Below are 19,878 nucleotides of genomic sequence, written 5' to 3'. Positions count from 1 at the left end.
ACACAGACTAGTAACTTAAGTAGATGTAATGAAATTTTTTAGAGAGCTGGGTGATTCTCTGATTTAAATACAAGTTTAAGGACATGTAAGATAGTTGAGCATAAAATTGAGCTACAATCTAGAGTTACTACTAAACAGGCAATTATTTTGTTTTGGCAACATGTGTAGAGGCACTAACAATTACATATGTCTACCTAGAAATGACAGAAGGAACACTTGAAATATGAAATTTACTTTATTAGCTATAAATGTGTTTTCCTTTGATAAAACATACTAACTTACTTGAAATTTATTTATATAAACTCACTTAACTCCATGTTCATTCTTGTTAAAGCTTGTATTTCATTTGATTATGATTAGGGACTTTATTTAAATCACTAAAATCTCATTCCTCATTTAATGATGCCTACCAAAATATAGAGCTGTCTACATTAGCGTTGCTCATTTATTACACTAATTTCCCAAAATATACAAGTTTATTCTAAAAGCTCTTCATAAAAATTATAAAGAAGTGGCTTTTTAATTTCCCAAAGTTCTCATCTGGATTAGAATAAGGTTAGGAAAAATTTAGTTAACAGAACCGTGAGCTTATTTTAAACCACATATTATCTAAATTATCTTTATAACTGTGCAGGCATATTTCAACAGTTTCTGTGAGGGTTCATGGACTCTTCAGAGATAAGAGTTTCTTTTGGCTCTTTAAACCATTTGAGTATTGTGGTGGGTTGTGTGTGGATTCCTAAAATATGTCTATCGGAATCTGTAAATGTGACCTCATTTGGAATAAAGGTCTTTGTAGATATAATTAAGGAAGAGATCTCAAGATGAGGTCCTTCTAAAATAGAGTGGGTCCTAAATCCAGTGATCAATACCCTTAGAAGAGACAGGAAAAGATAGACAAATAGAAAACACAGGGAGAAGAGAAGAAGGCTATTTGAGGATGGAGGCAGAGATTGGAGTGATGCTGCCACAAGCCAAAGAATGCCAGGAGCCACCAGAAGCTGGGAGAAGTAAAGGAGATTTCTTCCTTAGAGCTCTTGTGGGGATCGTGGCCCTGCCAACACTTTAATTTCAGACTTCTGACCTCCAAATTGTGAGAGAATAAATTTCTGCTGTTTTAAGCTAGAAAATTTGTGATTATTAGTTGCAACAGCTGTAGGAAATTTATACAAGTATGCATTTGACACTAATTGCAGCTTTTGAATTGCTTTAAATCTTAGTCTATGGCTATCTTGTGTTTATAGTTAAGAGCTTTTTAAAAAAAGTATATTAAGGACTGAATGTCTGTCATAAAAACAATGCTATATATGTATTATACCATTTATCCTCACAAGGTTACTGTTTTGGTTTTATTTTACCTACTGTAGACGTGGCTGGTGGCTATTCATATTCCATGCTTGATGCAATCAGAAGAGCAGTGATGGTTTCCAATATCCTTTTAATTAATAAGGTAAATGAGAAAAGCCTGACCCTCAAAGAAGTCTTCAGACTAGCTACTCTTGGAGGAAGCCAAGGTAATGACTATTACATTTGTCTCTCACACAATATACAACCATGCTGATCTCTGTCCTTGGATGTAGTATGAAGGTGCATGATTGATATTAGGAAAATCCAATATTTATAACGATCTCATCTCATGCAACATACCCAGAACTCAGCCAGTAAAGTGAAGTTCACTGACAGAGGAATCATTCCTTCGGTGATTTCACTGTCTTTGGTAGAATAGATGTCTGAGACACAGTTATCATATTGATTGTTTTAATGGATATTACATTGGTTACATGGATATGAGTTCTTTAAAGCAATCCATTCTTAGGCCAGGCGCCTAAGAATCACAGTAACTCACGTCTGTAATCCCAGCACTTTGGGAAGCTGAGGCAGGCAAATCCCTTGAGCCCAGGAGTTTGAGACCAGCCTGGGCAATGTGACAAAACCCTGTCTCTACAAAAAATAAAAAAATTAGCTGGGCTTGGTGGAGTGTGCCTGTAGTCCTGGCTACTTGGGAGGCTGAGGTGCGAGGATCATCTGAACCCGGGGAGGTAGAGGCTGCAGTGAGCAGTGATTGCACCACTACACTTCAGCGTGGGCAACAGAGTGAGACCTTGTCTCCAAATAAATAAATTAAAGAATCTGTTTTTCCACTGAGTCAGGTAACTTGCTCTCCAGTGGCCTAAGTGATGATCATAATAGTAAAATAGTAGCCAAGGCTTACTAAGCTCTTTCCATGTGATAGGAATCATACAACATACTTTATATGTGTTGTTATTTAATCCTCACAACCACTGTTAATTCATTTCGTTTTACAAACAAGGAGCCTGAGTGAGGCTTACACAGCTGTCAAGCCACAGTGTGCTATGATTTGAATCCACCTAATCTGATGCCAGCATGCAGACTTCTTACCTTCTGCCTTTCCACTACAGTATCTTCCTGTATAAATCCCTGCCAAGACCATGTATTTGGTTCATATACTTAAGTACACTAATTCCTCAAACCTCTTTAAAAGGATAAAGATGTAAAAATTTAGTTGGTTGATATACAAATATTGCTCATCAGCTTTTTCCAGTTCTCAGGTATAACTGTATTGTTATGGAAAAAAATAAAAATTGGTCGTTGTATTTCCTTAAGTCACTTTAGAATTATAAATGTAATCGGAATGGATCATAGTGAAACACAGCATGAAACCATAGGTAGCTAGTGAGAAATTAAAATGTAGATATAGATTTAGAAACATATTTGGTTGTAGATTTATGATAGATACCCTGAGTCTTACAAATGAAGGACGATCGAAGCCAAGATTATCCTGGGAAGAGAAACTTCTCAGATGTTCTCTGAGTGTTGGGGACTAGGATGAACACCATAAGCACATTTCAAGAAAAACAAGTACAGGGTTGTTTTTTGTTTTAGTTTTTGTTTTGTTTTTTGCTTTTTTTTTTTTTTTGATTTCCCAAAGTCTTATGGTTCATTTTCCAAAATCCCAAGTTTCAAATCACTCACTATTTTAATAAGTGTTACAACCTTTCACCCACACCACCATTGTCCTTTCACATCTGAATTTGAGTTTGAGTAGTTATTCTACCATCTATGTTCATGGTACAAACAAGTCGTATTTAAATAGCGCTTTTTGAATTCTAGGCTCTCTGTGAGTTACTTCATCAGTATCCTGTTTCTTTGATCAAGCCAGCATGGGTGCCTACCAAATCATTTGTACTTTGCTGTGTAGCTTTTAAATCTATTTTCTGGGTCACTGGGCTTACTCATGGAATTTCTCTTCCTTAGTTTGTTTCTCTACTATAGTCAGAGTAAAATGAGATGAATGGATCCGTATTTAAAGTGTGGCATTTTCCCAGCACTGCCATGGCCTTTACACTCATTCTCAAGAAGATCAAGATGAGCAAAAATGATCTTCACAGAACCAACATTTACTCCAAAAGCAGCAAAACCACATTTCCTGAAATGCATTTGAGTCACTTACCAGCCCAGTGGGATCTCTGTGCAACAATTTTTATTTATATCAGTTTACAAATTCACTGAAAAGAATTGTGTCTTTTTGGTTAGTTCATTCCTGAAGTCTCCAGGCTCTACTGAACAACCCAGTTGGTTTATATATACCATCAACCTTGCCTAAACCCTAGTCACTGCACCTGGTTATCTGGTCTATTAAATGCGCAACAATTTTATGTTGAAGTCAGTCATTAAAAACTTATACTTGACATGCTTCTTTGTCAAGGGCAAAAAGAAGTCGAGTAATCAGTGAAGGAGGAGAGAATTTCCAATGATTTTCTATTACATTCAGTCGTTCCCCATACAATTAGTAGGAGTCACCTGGCTCCTTTTAACATTTTGGATTATTTTCATACCCCTGTCTTGCTAAAGAGAGTACTTCAGCTAAAAAGCCATTTTTCTTTTCTGAGAATAAAAGAGTTGCCCTTTAAAGAACCTTTTAAGAACAAGTAAGATTTCTAAGTCAGTGTTTAGAGAAATGCCACAACTTTTGGATACCTATAGGTAGAAATATAATGTATTGGATAATGCCTAACAAAGGTAATCGATTCAATATTTTATTTTATTTTATTTTTTTTTTTTTTTGAGACGGAGTCTCACGCTGTCGCCCAGGCTGGAGTGCAGTGGCCGGATCTCAGCTCACTGCAAGCTCCGCCTCCCGGGTTTGCGCCATTCTCCTGCCTCAGCCTCCCAAGTAGCTCGGACCACAGGCGCCCGCCACTTCGCCCGGCTATTTTTTGTATTTTTTAGTAGAGACGGGGTTTCACTGTGTTAGCCAGGATGGTCTCGATCTCCTGACCTCGTGATCCACCCGTCTCGGCCTCCCAAAGTGCTGGGATTACAGGCTTGAGCCACCGCGCCCGGCCTGATTCAATATTTTAACATGAAAGTGTATCTTAGCAGTGATAGAATGCAACAAACACATGTGAAAATTGAAATAAATAATACTGCACTCTGGTTAACCTTCCTTTTATTCATGCTTCCATTTGTGACCCCAGTGTACACCTTCCTCAGATTACAGGCTTTAAGGAACTTTAGATCCAATACCTCCGTTGGCGAGGAAAGCCAACTACCCCCATCTTTCGGAAACTAAATCATAAAAATGAGAGATGTTCTTCCTTGGTATCCAATAATCTTGGAACATGAGTTGTAGCTGTGAGATGAGCCAAGTCAATAGATATTATTGGCCTGTGCTCTGTTTTAAAAAACCATTCTTCTCTGGTGACCAGAAAACCTTCAGGGTTGGAAAGAGATTGGTCTGTTTTCAAAAGCCCCTGGGACTTTTGAGTTATCAGAATCTGTCCACTTTGAGAAGTGAGCTTTTTTTTTTTCCATTCAGAGGATTTAAACTAAGGAATTTCTGATGGATATGCCTGCATTGACAAATATGCAAAAGGCTAATTATTTTTTATTTATTCAAGGTTCATTTCACTTCCATGAAAATAAATCTTGTCAGCTATTTCATGGAACAGAAAGAACAAAAAAAGGCAATGCAAGGAGTTTGGAGTGTAGGGGGGAGAATAGAAGGGAAAAAGAATAAAGGTATTATGTTAATCATCATGTTTCTTAGAGGGATAAATGAAAAGCATAGACCAGCTGGGCTATGAAATGCACTGATAGAGCTGAAATAGAGACATATCAGAGTTATGATACAGTAATGAAGGGAACTGTTTTTATTCTCAGATTTTGCCTTCCTATGCATACTCCGCTTTATGTAAGAAGTCTTGTGACCTATTAGAATGAGAGTGCTTTTCTGTCTCACTGTTAAGACACTATTTTTTTTTCTCTCCTAGCGACATGTTGGCAAAATCTGTCCTTACAAACAGACATTAGTGTGGTCTGATGGCTTGCAATCCTGACTGTTTATTCACTTGTTCTCAATAGCCCTGGGGCTGGATGGTGAGATTGGAAACTTTGAAGTGGGCAAGGAATTTGATGCCCTCCTGATCAACCCCAAAGCATCCGACTCTCCCATTGATCTGTTTTATGGGGATTTTTTTGGTGATATTTCTGAGGTAAGTAAAAGAAAGTTAATCAAAAGGCATTTATTTCATAAAGTCCTTGTCACAATAGCTTCCCTGTAGAAAAGAAAATAGAAACTGAAACATTTTAATGGAATACAGGAAAATCTTAAAAGGGACGCTAGAGCCCTTTAATAATTATTATAATTTTATGACAGCAATGTTAAAAATAATGGTATTAACAAAACTTTTTTTTTTTTTTTTTGAGATGGAGTCTCGCTCTTTAGCCCAGGCTGGTGTGCAGTGGCATGATCTCAGCTCACTGCAAGCTCCACCTCCTGGGTTCAGGCCATTCTCCTGCCTCAGCCTCCCAAGTAGCTGGGACTACAGGTGCCCGCCACCATGCCTGGCTAATTTTTTGTATTTTTAGTAGAGACGAGGTTTCACCATGTTAGTCAGGATGATCTTAATCTCCTGACCTCATGATCCACCTGCCTTGGCCTCCCAAAGTGCTGGGATTACAGGCATGAGCCACTGTGCCCAGCCAACAAAACTTTTATATTTTAAATGTTTTTGTATATTTGAATGTATTTGGCCACAAACAGCCATAATGTAATTAGCACTCATTGAACACTTGCTATGTGCTGGGTAGGCATGGGATTAGGCACTTCCTTATCTAATTTTGTTCGATCATCAGAGCAACTCTTAAGAGAGTAGGTACTATTAATATTGCCATGTTAATTTATAGGGGCAGTGAGGCTTAAGGGAGGTTAAGTGATTTACGTAAAGACTCATAGCCTGTGATTAGTAGGCGGAATTTGGATTCACACATGGGACTTTCTGACTACTGGAGGCGAGGCTCTTGACCGCGATGCTATGTCAATGGTTTTAATTTTGTAAGAAAATGAACTTTGTTTCTCTTATTAAAAATGTTTTTCTATGGATACAATAAACTACTTCATCTTACCTGAAAATTGATTCCTTGTAAGATACTGAGTTCTTCCTAAAAAAAGAATTAACTATTGCCATTTCTAAATTGATCTACTTATGAGAGTAAATGTGATAATAAATACATTAAAGTTTTTAAAAGAAAAATTCTGTATTATGTGAAGTTTGTACCATTTGTTATTATAAAAGAGGAAAAATATCTTTTTCTCTACCCATCTTAGGGTCAAGGCTGAGGTCACTATAACAAGAGACAGATTAACAGGAGAAAGGCATACACATTTATTTAATATAAATTTTTTTTGAGACAGAGTTTGCTCTTGTCGCCCAGGCTGGAGTACAATGGCACGATCTCAGCTCACTGCAACCTCTGCCTCCTGGGTTCAAGCAGCTCTCCTGTCTCAGCCTCCCAAGTAGCTGGGATTACAGGCGCCCACCACCACACCCAGCTAATTTTTGTAATTTTGGTAGAGATGGGCTTTCACCATGTTGGCCAAGCTGGTCTTGAACTCCTGACCTCAGGTAATCCACCTGCCTTGGCCTCCCAAAGTGTTGGGATTACAGGCATGAGCCACTGTACCTGGCCTGTTTAATATAAATTTTACATGACAGGAGCCTTCATAAGGAAGTGAAGACCCAAACAAACAGGTAAACTTGGGTATTTTTATGCTAGGTTTGATGAAGAGTGGAAAGTTGTAGAGAAATGTGATAGGACACGGAGTGTGATCCAGTGGTAATAAGGTAGAGGGAACTTAGCAAGGCCTGTTTGTTCAGATTCTTCTCTGTGACCATTTGTCTCCAGAGATCTGGCATAGGGAGGGCACCCCTTTACTTAATGGTCTTACGACCTGCATCTGGGTGAGGGGTGAGGGGTGAGGGAGAGTCAGAGTGACCTTCCTGTGTTTGATTGGAGGTCGTGTGTCCTGACCCCATCATTATTTTCATGTTGTTTATTATTTTACTCTCTTATTAGAGTAAATCTCTGGGAATAGGGCTGTAGGGAATAGTCCTAGTCATTTTTCTCACATCAGGGGTGTCCAAGGGAGAGAATACAGTCATGAGTTCTTAGTTTCTGTTTCTGGTTGTGCCAGTAAAGCCCCCTCCCTCCTCCCTCTTTTCTGCTTATCAGTAGAGACAGAAACTAAAAACCGTGGCTTCAGGCTGCTAAAAGCCTAAAACAAAACAAAACAGAACAACAAAAACAAAATAAGGCAAGTTGGACGAGCTTGTCTTACATCATACCCCTCTTGAAATATTTGAATTATTTTACTAAATTAATTTCTTTAATTTATATAATACCTTTTCTCTGATGACTCAAAAGTTACATACCCAGAACTTTCACACAATAGGTAAACTTCTGTTAATTGCCAGTGGATTATTTTGTTGTTCTGGGAGGTTTTTATGAAGCACATAGCCACTTCTTTTTTAATTAATAGAAGTCGATTTTGACATTAAGAAATAAATTCGTATTTCTGGGCTTTGCCAGCCACTATTGCCTGTGAATTTACTTTTCTAAATGCACAAACTAGTCTTTCTTATTACTTTTATTTTCCATTTTAGGCTGTTATCCAGAAGTTCCTCTATCTAGGTAGGTAGATGTATGTCTCTATGCTAAATATTAAATAAAACCTTTTCCTGTCTTTTTCTTGGGTATGGCTCTATATATTTATCATACCATATATTAAACTCTATGTATGATAATTTGCTTTGATTCATTATTTTTTTAACACTCTGAAGCATCAAGCCCATTGGTGGCACATTATTTAAAGGTTCTATTTGAAATCTCTAGTCATAAATTGTAAGCTGAGGAATGGAAGGCCAAAGGTGAAGAGATCTTCATGTTCAACCCCCTTGTACTCATTCGGTATCTGACATTCTCCCCTACCATGTTTTTGTGACAAATATATAGTACAATCTCCCTACACGTGCTTGTGATGTACTCACATTCAATTCCATTCAGAGAGAGAAACAGTAATGCAGAAGATTCTACCCTCCCTCCCATTCTGTTGAGTGAGCTCAGGACTGAGTGAACTCGAGATGGAAAGACACATGTATTACTTCTTGTGGAGCTGATTCTGGAGCGTAAAGAGTAGTATTTATTTCTCAATGGGGGCAAAATGTAAACCAACCACTTTAGCTGAGAAAGGACAGCTATAGGGGGTTGAGTCAACTTTATGTGATTTCTGCCTCTGGTGCAGAATTCAGACCCTAATCATCAAATTAGCTATAACATTTTCTACCGGTCATATCTTCCTGTTCAGACTATAAACAATCTGAGGGTGGGGGGAAAGCAGCTTTTAGTATTTCCTCTCCTAGAAGTATCTTTAAAAAAAAATCTCTCCCAATGGCAGGGAAGATACTTATTGACACAAAAGGATTTTATACATGATTCCTTGATTTTTCTTTCAGGAGACGATCGAAATATTGAGGAGGTTTATGTGGGCGGAAAGCAGGTGGTTCCGTTTTCCAGCTCAGTGTAAGACCCTCGGGCATCTACGACATTCTCCTGGGATGAGCGTGGTTCTGCATCTCCCTTGTGCCCAGGTGGAGTTAGAAAGTCAAAAAATAGTACCTTGTTCTTGGGATGACTATCCCTTTCTGTGTCTAGTTACAGTATTCACTTGACAAATAGTTCGAAGGAAGTTGCACTAATTCTCAACTCTGGTTGAGAGGGTTCATAAATTTCATGAAAATGTCTCCCTTTGGAGCTGCTCAGAGTTACTTTAAGCTCAAACAGAAGGGAATGCTATTACTGGTGGTGTTCCTACGATAAAACTTAAGCAAAGCCTTTTTCATATTTGAAAATGTGGAAAGAAAAGATGTTTCTAAAAGGTTAGATATTTTGAGCTAATAAATGCAAAAATTAGAAAACGGAAAATGGACCCATGAGAGTATATTTTTATGAGGGAGCAAAAGTTAGACTGCGAACAAATGTTAGAAAATCACTTCAGATTGTGTTTGAAAATTATATACCGAGCATACTAATTTAAAAAGAGAACTTGTTGAATTTCAAAACGTGTTTCTAGGTTGACCTTGTGTTTTAGAAATTTGCACTTAATGGAATTTGCATTTCAGAGATGTGTTAGTGTTGTGCTTTGCCTTCTTTGGGGATGAATGTCAGAAATTGAATGCCACATGCTTTCTTAATATAGTTTTGTGCTTCAAAGTGTTTGACAGAAGTTGGGTATTAAAGATTTAAAGTCTCTTAGGAATATTATTCATGTAACTACGTGGCATAAATAGTTGTATTTTTTGTGCACTTTAAAATCAACTTATAACTGTGAGATGTCATTGCTTCCATTTTATCAGAAGAGAAACAAATTCTGTGCTTAATGAAATTTATGTAGACTGGAGTCTTCGTGAACTGGGGCAAGTGATGGGCATCCAGGAGCCGCCAATACTAACAGGACAGGTTCCATTGCCATGGCCTATTCCACCCAAACAATATATTGTAGTTTCTGGAAATTCCGTACTCAGATATCAGTCTGCTAGAACTTTAAAATGAAGGACAAATCCTGTTAAAGAAATATTGTTAAAAATCTTTAAACCCTGTGTATTGAAAGGACTCTATTTTCTAATTTTTGCCAATTTTCTGTTTAACTCCCTATAATTTTTAGGACATTAGAATTTTAGGATAATGAAGAGTACATAATGTTCCTACTTAATATTTACATTAACAGGACAATTCTTACTAGATATTTAGGAACATTACAAAGCAAAGAATATTTTTATGCTTCCTAATACAGTGTGTTTTCCCATAACCTAGAATTAAAACCAAATTATGACCTTATGATAAATCTTTAAGTATTGATGTGAATGTTATTTAAATTCTATATTTTTCTTATTAAATTGCAAATACTATAAATGAGCAAGGAAAAGGAATAGACTTTCTTAATATATTATAACACTCATTCCTAGAGCTTAGGGGTGACTCTTTAATATTACCTTATAGTAGAAAACTTTATGTAATATAGCTAACTCCGTATTTACAGAACAAAAAACATAGTTCCCCCTCCTGTAGTGTAAATTTTATTTTCACATACTTATGCTAATTTAGCAGTAATTGGCCCAGGTTTTTTCCCTAATAGAAATACTTGTAGATTTGATTGTGTATACATGACACCTAAAGAGGGAACAAAAGTTTAGTTTTATTTTTTTAATAAACAACAGAGTTTGTTTTGTGAGATAAGTAGCTTAGTAAACCCAATTTCCAGTCTTAGTCTGTATTTCTAATATTTCTAGTTCCTGAGCCATGTCAAAGATGCCTTGCCAAATTTCCCCCCATTTCTCTATGGGGCTAGCAAGAATCTTCAGCTTTATCCCTCAATCACTGCCAAAGGAACTTGATTACATGGTGTCTAACCAAATGAGTAGGCTTAGGAATTTAGATGAGATGTGTAAGATCCACTTACAGGCAGTAGCTGCTTCTAGTGTTTGCAAGATCCTACACTTTTACCTTCTTTAAGGGTGTACATTTTGATGTTGAACATCAGTTTTCATGTAGACCTAGGACTCCTGTGCAGTAAATATAAATAAGTGTAGCATCAGAAGCAGTAGGAATGGCCGTATACAACCATCCTGTTAAACATTTAAATTTAGCTCTGATAATGTGTTAAGACCTGAATATCTTTCCTGGTAAAAATAGGATGTGTTGAAATGTTTATATGTACTTTGATCTCTCCGCATCACTTATAACTTATGTGTTCTATTTCTCCAAGTGCGGTGTTCCTGAATGTTATGTATGCTTTTTTTTTTTTTTTTCTGTACCACAGGCATTAGCTATACCTGGGGCCAGATTTTCTGCACTTTGAAATGTTGCCTTTGCCTAATGTAGGTTGACTTTCTGAATTTTGGAGCGGCACTTTTCCAAGCCAATCTTATTTGTCCCTTTTTGTTTGAATATCTTGCTCTCTGACAGGAAAGAAACAATTAACTTAACAGCCTCCTCACCCCACCCTCCACCATTTCCTTCATGTTCCATGGTATTTTCAACAGAATGCTCTTTGAAAGGTAAAAACCATTCAAAAGTATCGATTATCATAAATTCGCAAAATATTTTTGCAAGCAAAACACAAAAGCAGGCTGATCAGCTAAGGTAAATTTCATTTTCAAACGAGAGGGAAATATGGGAAGTAAAAGATTAGGAGGTGAAAGGTTGTCCTGAACAGACCAAGGAGACTGTTCCCTGATTTATTCTCTTGGCTGGTTCTCTCGTTGAATTATCAGACCCCAAGAGGAGATCTTGGAACAAGCTCCCTTCATGCCAGGGGTCTTTCTAAGTTAATGCTGTGAGCATTGAGCCCCTATTAAAACTCTTTTTTACTTCAGAAAGAATTCTACAGGTTAAAGGGAAAGAAATGGTGGGAAACTCTCCCCATAATGCTTAGCCAACTTTGAAATGTACCCTCCAATATCCCCACTGGCAACTGCAGCTGAGATCTTAGAGAGGAAATGTAACGGGTGTGAGATCTAGCAATGCATTTTGAATCTTCACTCCCTACCAGGCTCTTCCTATTTTTAATCTTTTCACCTCAGAACTAGACATATGGAGAGCTTTAAAGGCAAGCTGGAAGGCACATTGTATCAATTCTACCTTGTGCTATACGTCGGAGAGATCCAAAATTTGGATGCTTCTGGAGACTCTTGGACATCTTTTCATTGTTGTCCATTTTTAAAACTGATGATGATGGTTGGAAACATTCACATGCTTAAAAGCAATGGTGTGAGTTATTAACAGGTAAACGAAAAAGTAATGACTTGAAATGGTTTTTAAATTGTTTGGATTGTGAAGAATTTTTGAAGTGCTTTTTTTTTTTTTTTTGTACGGCTTCAAGGAGATGTTAGCAATTTCAGATCTACTAGCCAGTTTAGGTATCACTTTGGAAGTGCAGAAACAGAAGGACACTGTTAGAAAATCCTGACATTGGTCCCCATGCATGTGTTCACACCTGGTTTCACCTGCCCTTCCTTCCCACAGCCCTGAGTGTGAGAGATTGAGAGTTGAGGGGTTGCTTTGTGGATCTTGTCCAAATTTAGTGAAATGTGGAAGTCAACCAGGCCAATGGTGGAATTAAATGTAAATTCCAAGAGGACTTTCACAGTCCATGGGGTTCAAATGACTTGGGTAACAGAAGTTACTCTTTTTTTGTGTGTGTGAGCAACAAGGCTGTTTATTTCACCTGGGTGCAGATGGGCTGAGTCCGAAAAAGGAGACAGCAAAGAGTGGTGGGGTTATCATTGGTTCTTATAGGTTTTGGGATAGGCGGTGGAGTTAGGAGCAATGTTTTGTGGGCAGGGGGTGGATCTCATAAAATACATTCTCAAGTGTGGGGAGAATTACAAAGAACCTTCTTAAGGGGGGAGATTATAAAGAACCTTCTTAAGGGTGGGGGAGATTACAAAGTACATTGATCAGTTAGGGTGGGGCAGAAACAAATCACAATGGGGGTAACAGAAGTTATTCTTAGCTTATCTGTTATGTGACAGTGATTTACCTGTCCATACCATTTCCAACCCAAAAGCCTGTCAGAAAGCATTCTTCAGAGAAAACCAGTTTACATTTGTTGTTAAACTCCTGATTGCTACTCTTAGGAATATATATGTATGTATTCATAGGAACATTTTTTCTCAATATTTGTATGATTCGCTTACTGTTATCGTGCTAAGTGAGCTCCTATGTGCTTCAGACAAAAATAAATGAGACTTTGTGTTTACGTTATTTTTTGTTGTGAGTTCTCTCTGTTTGGTTTTGTTGTGAATTCTATCAATCTGCCGGAAGGGGAATTGATTTTACACTGTTTTTCTTCTTTTAGCATGAATTTTAAAAAATAGAATAGAATACTTAGCTGTGAGCCAACATGTATCTAACATCCTATGATAGTCACTATACATAGCTTTTAAAAATTAAGCTCGAATGTTCAGCCTTTTAGAAGCAGATTGCTATTGCTTTTGATTTCAGCATAGTGTATATTTTATATATTTTAAGACATTACCCAGAGTGAGTAATGCACTCTATATGAAGAATCAGTTCACACAGACATATGTGCATGTGTATTTAAAACAAAAGTTTCACAGAATAATACGTTCTCTATTTGTGATGCCTTGGGCTATTTCCTGTACACTTTATTCTATGACATTTTATTTTATTCTCTACTTTTTAATGCTGCGGATGATTCCCCAGTTGGTTTCTTGAGCTTCTAATGAATCACCTGCAATTCGGAAGCAGTATTCCAGTATGTTTGAGTCTAAGCTTGGTCATTCCCTCGCTAGGCGGCAGACATGTTACTTTAAGTCTCCACGGGTCCATTTCTAATTCCATGATATGGAGATAACATGAGTGCCTGCCTTACAGTCATGAAGACTAAATAAAAGGATACATAGACAGCACTTAAGCTAGCAGCTGGAACACAGTGAGTGCTCACTATGTGGTAGCTATTATCCTAAAAATGAATATAGACCAAATGAAAATAGAAATAATTTTATAAATATTTTTATCAGTATATATTTTATAATCTAAATCAAGTGATATTATGGATCCTCCTTTACATAGAAACACTTTGCATCTGATTTTTTCAACAGTATTATATGTTCATTTTTTTTATTTGTAATATGAAACATAGAGTAGTAGATTAGGTCTATAAATTCATCCCAATGTCTGAGCAGCTTGCAGAACAAGTCTTTCAATTGCACTGGTGACCCAGCTCATCCCCCCTTTCTCTCTTGTAGTTCTCAGAATAACTGTAGAATGTGCTGGAAATGGAACATTCTCAGATAAGGAGGAACTGGCCAGAACAGACTGGGCTGTGTTCCCATCCCTCCTGAAACAGGATCTTACGGTGCCTTAGCCCAGCATGTCAAGTATCCTCAAGGTATAAAACCCAGGGTGGAGCATGCTTCGAAGGTCCCTCAGCTACGTGCAGATGTAGCTGACTTTTATCTGCCCTGGGAAACTATCCTGAGCCTTGACAGACTTGCCATGAATCTTAAGCTTGTATTGTCCCTTGCTGCCTATCTGTGAGGAATAAAGTTGCTTCACTTACTTTGCTGTGTGATTGTTCTGTCTCACCAGACTCATGCAAGGGGTAGAAATTGCAGTCCTAAGATACAGTGGGCATGATGAAACTGCTTCCCATAACTTACTAAGCACTTATTTTCTCCTAAAGATCAATTTAGTACAAAATATCCAGAAAAGAAATTTCACATGCATAATTTAGCAATAATGTATGTCCAGTTTGCACATTGTGGACACTGGGTATTACAATAGATAATATATAAATGTGCAGATTATTACATGGTACTAAATTCAGGATTTAAATTAACAACAACAACAAAAAAGATTTGGATATAAGATAAATACCTCCCAGTAGCAAAACAGGACTTGTGTTATGGTGTTTTAAGACTCCATCAAGAGACCACTTAGTTACTGGACCAGAACTCACAAGTAACTCTCACCAGTGGCAGGTGTTTTATTTTGTTTTAATCTTATTTTAAAATAGGACAAAAGAGAAATGTTCTCTGTCTTTGATAGGATAGCATTTTAAAGTGTGATTAATATTTTAAACTAATTCAGACTTATCACTTTTATCTCCAGCCTGACCCTAACCTACTACCACATCATTGTAAGACTACATTGCGTTTATCATACTTAAAAAATGGTTCATGCTTCTATAATAGTTGAATCTAAATTTTGGAGCAGGAATATAGATAGAGAGCTAAAAGCATTTTCTCTATTAACAAAAACTTTGTTGGGAAATTCTTCAGTGGTAACTAAAAAAAGTAAATATTAAATGTTTTCTCGCCAGTACAAAATGCAATTAAAAAACAAAAACAAAAGCAGATCACATAGAATTTTATAGTCCACTTGAGCCCTCTGCTATTGCCTGGATTCTGTAGAGAGCAAGCAAACATTTGTTCCCTGTCTGTAGAAAGAGAACCCAAAGTCGTAAGCAGTCAAATCAAACTGCAGAAATAATGGCCCTGGAAGATTGTTATTCGGTCAGATGACATCCACTCGCTTGAAAACTGGAACTTGTCGCTTCACTGTGAAATTAACTTCTGTCCTTTTAGTCTGGGTCACTCTCCAGATAAGACTTTTGGTTAACTGCTGTCAAATAAAACCCATAAATGAATAACCCAAGCAAGAATTCTGTTTGTGTGTGTGTTTTTTCCAGATTTCTAAATTTGCTGTCCTGGAACACTTGAGAGACTTCAAATGGCCTTGGTGATTTTTGTTTTTGTTTTTCTTCCACAAAAGTTGGTTTCATCCGCACCTGAGTTAAGGAACAAGTGAAGGATGGCTTTGTGTTTGTAAAGCACTTTGAAAACCTTGACCGAAGCACAGAAACAGATAAAAGGCAAGAAAGGCTTAATTTATCAAAGTATTACAGAACAGATGAACTCTCAAATTGGAGCTTTGCCCAGGAAGGTTATCCGGGAAAGAATTCAGTGTTAGACAGCATCTTTTATTGAATAGTACTGCTCCCTACAGAGCAGGGATAACTCATAGGCAGTGCAACTAAAGTTGACAACATATGGGTTCTTGGCAACTGTATACTCACTTAAACCCACTTTTAATTACATGCAAATTAAGGGGTAGGTGAATGCAAATTGAAGGGCAGTTTAGGATTTTCTAGCAAAGGGGTGGTAACTTCTAGGTCATTGTCATAGCTTTTGTAAATTGTCATGGTGCTGGTGGGAGTGTCTTATGCTAATGAGCAATGAGGGCATCTATGGATTGCTTTGGTAGCCATCTGCTGATTCCTACCAGTTTCTTCACTTTATCCTGTTTAGACCAGATCCTGATTTGGTCAGCAAGGTTGTGACCAGAAAACAAGTCCTGCCTGTCTCCTACCTCAAAAGGATACTCAAAAGGATAAATGAAGGCGCTCAGAAATACAAGTGCACACACTTCTTTCAATTCATAAACTTTCTTAGTAGAACTATTGAAGATGAATTGGCAACCTATGTATTTTGGACTAATTTATATAACCACAACAAACCCTCCAGCATCATAAATATGTCCTGGCATAATGCAATGGCATGCTATCCATCCTGTAAAATCTCATGCTAGTGACTCAGAAACATGGGGGTAAAAGAGAAGCTATGGAGTTTAGGTTGTTTGTTTATTTATTAAAGCTGGGTAATAGGCTTTTTATGTCATCCAGGACAATTTTGCAATCTATTATGGATGTATTATTTATTGTAACTTATGGAGGAAACTCATGATGAGACTCATAGAAAATCTTCACATTCCCTAGAAAATTATTGCCCTGATTAAATAAGAAGTCAGTATAAATGCATATAAAATATTCATTTAATGTTGTTTTGTAGTACTGTAGACCATTTAACATGGCATAATTTAATCCAAAAGAAATTGTAATTAGTTTGCTCTGAAGTGTACTTGGCTGTTCTCTTATGCTTTTTATGTCTTTGTAAATTTCATACTTAAAAATGGTTAATTAGTTGGTTTTTTGAAAGATAGAAATCTGTATGTGCAGAAAGTATAAAATAATGGCCTATTAAGTCATATTTAATTTACTAATCATGAAGTTGTAAATTTTAATCAACATTCATTTAAGCAACATTTCATCAAATGCATAATAAATACCAGGTACAGGTCAGTTCTGAGGGTTAAAAATAACTTTCATCTCTTTGAAGAACTCACAGTCTGGGATGGTAGGTGAGAGGCAATACATAGACAATATATTACGTTTATGACAGATGTATAGAGAGCTAAGGGTGTTTAAGGGGGAAACTAGGTTCTCTTGGGTATATAGTCCGCAGAGATTACAGAGGGCTAAGTGTGGTGGTGAATCCTTCACAGAAGTGACATCTAAGCTTGGAAGAAGAATAATAATTTATTTTCCATATGAAAACTCGAAAATTTCAAGCAGAGCATTCAGCATGAGCAATAGCAGCTCATCATGAAGACTTGACTTCTGGAAAAGTAAGGTAAGAATGAAGTGGACGAATCCAGTCTTCATAAGAATCGCCACAGGTGTTGGTTCAAAATGAAGGTTTCCAGGCCCTTGTCCCTATACATTCGGATTCAGTAGGTTTGGCCTGGGGCCCAAGAATTTATATTATCAACAAATACCTTGGTATGGTCAGGGAATGGGTGTAGTGAGGAGAGCCATCCTGGGTATGACAAGGACCAGGTGTAATCAGGTGTGTAAGCTAATGAAGAGAAGGCACCAGGTTCACTTGAGTGCAGCAACTGTGGGTCTCACGTACATTGGTGGTTTTCCTATTCATTGGCAGATAACCTTTTGTTGTTGCCCAGGCTGATCTTGATATCCTGGTCTCAAGTGATCCTCCCACCTCAGCCTTCTAAAGTGCTAGGATTACAGGTGTGAGCTACTGCGCCCAGCTAATTGGAGGCCTTGCCCCAGCAGGTGGGAAAGGAAATGCCGGCCAAGTTCCCACCACATGCAGAAACCTGAGAGGGTGAACCCTACCCATCAACACCCGGAGGCCTTTTCCTGACTCTGGGACCAGCGACAGACAGAGTAGCCCCTGCACGGGTGACTCCCTGATTCCCATGAGGCCCCAGGGCTGCCGTGGCTCCTACTGCTCCACATGTTGTGGGGCACCTTGATAGCCAATGTTGGCTTAAGTTACCTCCAGCTTTGCTTCTGTACATTCTTTAGAGATAGGATATAAACTTTGAAATGACCATTTTCTTTTTAAATGAATGATAAAGAAACTGTTGTTCCTTCATTAGGCACGTGACCACTCTCCACCCTTCCGCAAGCCTGGCCAGAGATGCCATTCTCCACTTCCACTGGGCACCTGGAGCCGGAACCTGGAGTCTTCCAAGACCCCAGACCAGCCTCTGCTGACAGTTCTCTTGTAAAGATACTGAGGATGGGATTACAGGTGGTGGCTCACGCCTGTAATTCCAACACTTTGGGAGGCTGAGGTGGGTGGATCACTTGAGCTCATGAGTTTGAGACCAGCCTGGGCAACATGGCAAAACTCTGTCTCTACAAAAAATACAAAATAATACAAAATAAGCTGGATGTGGTGGTGTGCACCAGTAGTCCCAGCTACTCGGGAGGCTGAGGTGGGAGGATGGCTTGAGCCTAAGAGATGAAGGTTGCAGTGAGCCGAGATTACACCACTGCACTCCAGCCTCGGTGACAGAGCCAGACTTGGTCTCAAAAAAAAAAGATACTGAGGATGAAGGATGAGTCAGTCATGACAGAATCCCGGGTGAAACACTAAGAGAGTGAGATGCTGTTTAATAAAATAAATGGAGGGCAGTTTGCAGTATGAGATGAAGGAGGCCTTAAGCTAGAAGTTGGGGTAGAAAGTTTAAGAAGAAACGAGAAAATGCTGTCTTGGAAAAAGGAGATATATGCTTATTGGCCAAGTATAAGTACTGATCTGAGTTAGACCAGTGCAGTTCTCTCTTCCTGGAATTTGGATTCAGGACCCAAATAAGCTGAAAGGGTTTGCTGGAGGCACTGGGCACATATGACATTTGAATTCAGGGGGCAAGTTTCCCTATTTGCATGTGGCTGTTTGGAGCCATCAATGGGCCAGATGAGAAAGCAGATTCAACCTGCAGGTCGAAGCACAGTATTTTGGGGGGAAAAATTCTTAATTCTAAAACTCATCTGATCCAAGGGTTTCAGATAAGAACTGTGAATCTGTACTACCCCAATTTTACAGTTGGGTCAACTGAGGCTCAGAGAGGTTAGGCCACTGTAAAACTAGTACATGAGAAAGCTAAGGTTCGTTCCGACCCCATGCTCGTTTGGCATGAAACTAGCCCCAAGACGATTATTAAAGAGCTAGACACTGGCATTTGGATTCAGGACCCAAATAAGCTGAGAGAGTTTGCTGGAGTCACTGGACACATATGACATTTGAATTCAGGGGCCAAGCTTCCCATTTGCCTGTGGCTGTTTGGAGCCACCAATGGGCCAGATGACACAGCAAATTCAAACTGCAGGTAGAATCAGGAGAAGTGGAAGAGACTTCAAGGCCCCAGAGAAAAACATAAGCTGGGTTGGCCTCTTAATAACATTTTTTTTTTGCCTTCAGTTAAGGCTCTCAAAGGCCTGGGTCTCATAAGATTTATTTTATTAAATAATTCTTCTAGCTACTTGGGAGACTGAGGCAGGAGAATCGCTTGAACCCAGGAGGCGGAGGTTGCGGTGAGCCGAGATTGCGCCACTGCACTCCAGCTTGGAGACAGGGCGAGACTCCATCTCAAAAATAAAAAATAAATAAAAAATTCTTCTTCTTCTTCGTCTTTCTTCTTTCTTCTTCTCCTCCTTCTCCTTCTTCTTTTCTTCTTCTTCCTCGTCCTTCTTCTACTTCTCCTTCATTCCCTCCCCCTCCTTCCTCCCTCCTCCCCCTCCTCCTCCTTCTTCCTCCTCCTCCTCCTTCTCCTTCTTCTTTTTGCTAATCATACAACCCTTGACTAAAGATCTACTTGCCATTAAAATGGAAATTTGTTATT

General features: G+C 38.3%; 1 protein-coding gene across 7 annotated transcripts in view; it reads left to right on the top strand.

Moving 5' to 3' along the window:
• GDA (guanine deaminase) overlaps positions 1–19,878 on the top strand; it is a 130,166-nt gene that overhangs the window by 98,750 nt on the left and 11,538 nt on the right. For 2 of the 7 annotated variants that reach the window (XR_004177837.1, XR_004177836.1), the window contains exons 10-15: positions 1,368–1,514; positions 5,386–5,516; positions 7,968–7,995; positions 8,817–8,951; positions 17,230–17,357; positions 18,130–18,327. Coding sequence is in view for 2 of the 7 variants with exons in the window: in XM_003911802.5 (XP_003911851.2) it covers positions 1,368–1,514; positions 5,386–5,516; positions 7,968–7,995; positions 8,817–8,887 (377 nt within the window). In the remaining 5 variants the exon portion in view is untranslated. Of the gene's footprint in view, positions 1–1,367; positions 1,515–5,385; positions 5,517–7,967; positions 7,996–8,816; positions 13,126–14,132; positions 14,587–17,229; positions 17,358–18,129; positions 18,328–19,878 lie in introns of those variants that run through there. The other 5 variants (XM_003911802.5, XM_009188938.4, XR_004177838.1 and 2 more) reach the window with 4 other exon arrangements.

Source organism: Papio anubis, chromosome 13 (genome assembly GCF_008728515.1).
Source record: "Papio anubis isolate 15944 chromosome 13, Panubis1.0, whole genome shotgun sequence".
NCBI classification, from domain to species: Eukaryota; Metazoa; Chordata; class Mammalia; order Primates; family Cercopithecidae; genus Papio; species Papio anubis.
Note: the sequence above shows the minus strand (reverse complement) of the source record. Positions and strands in the feature narration are given on the sequence as shown.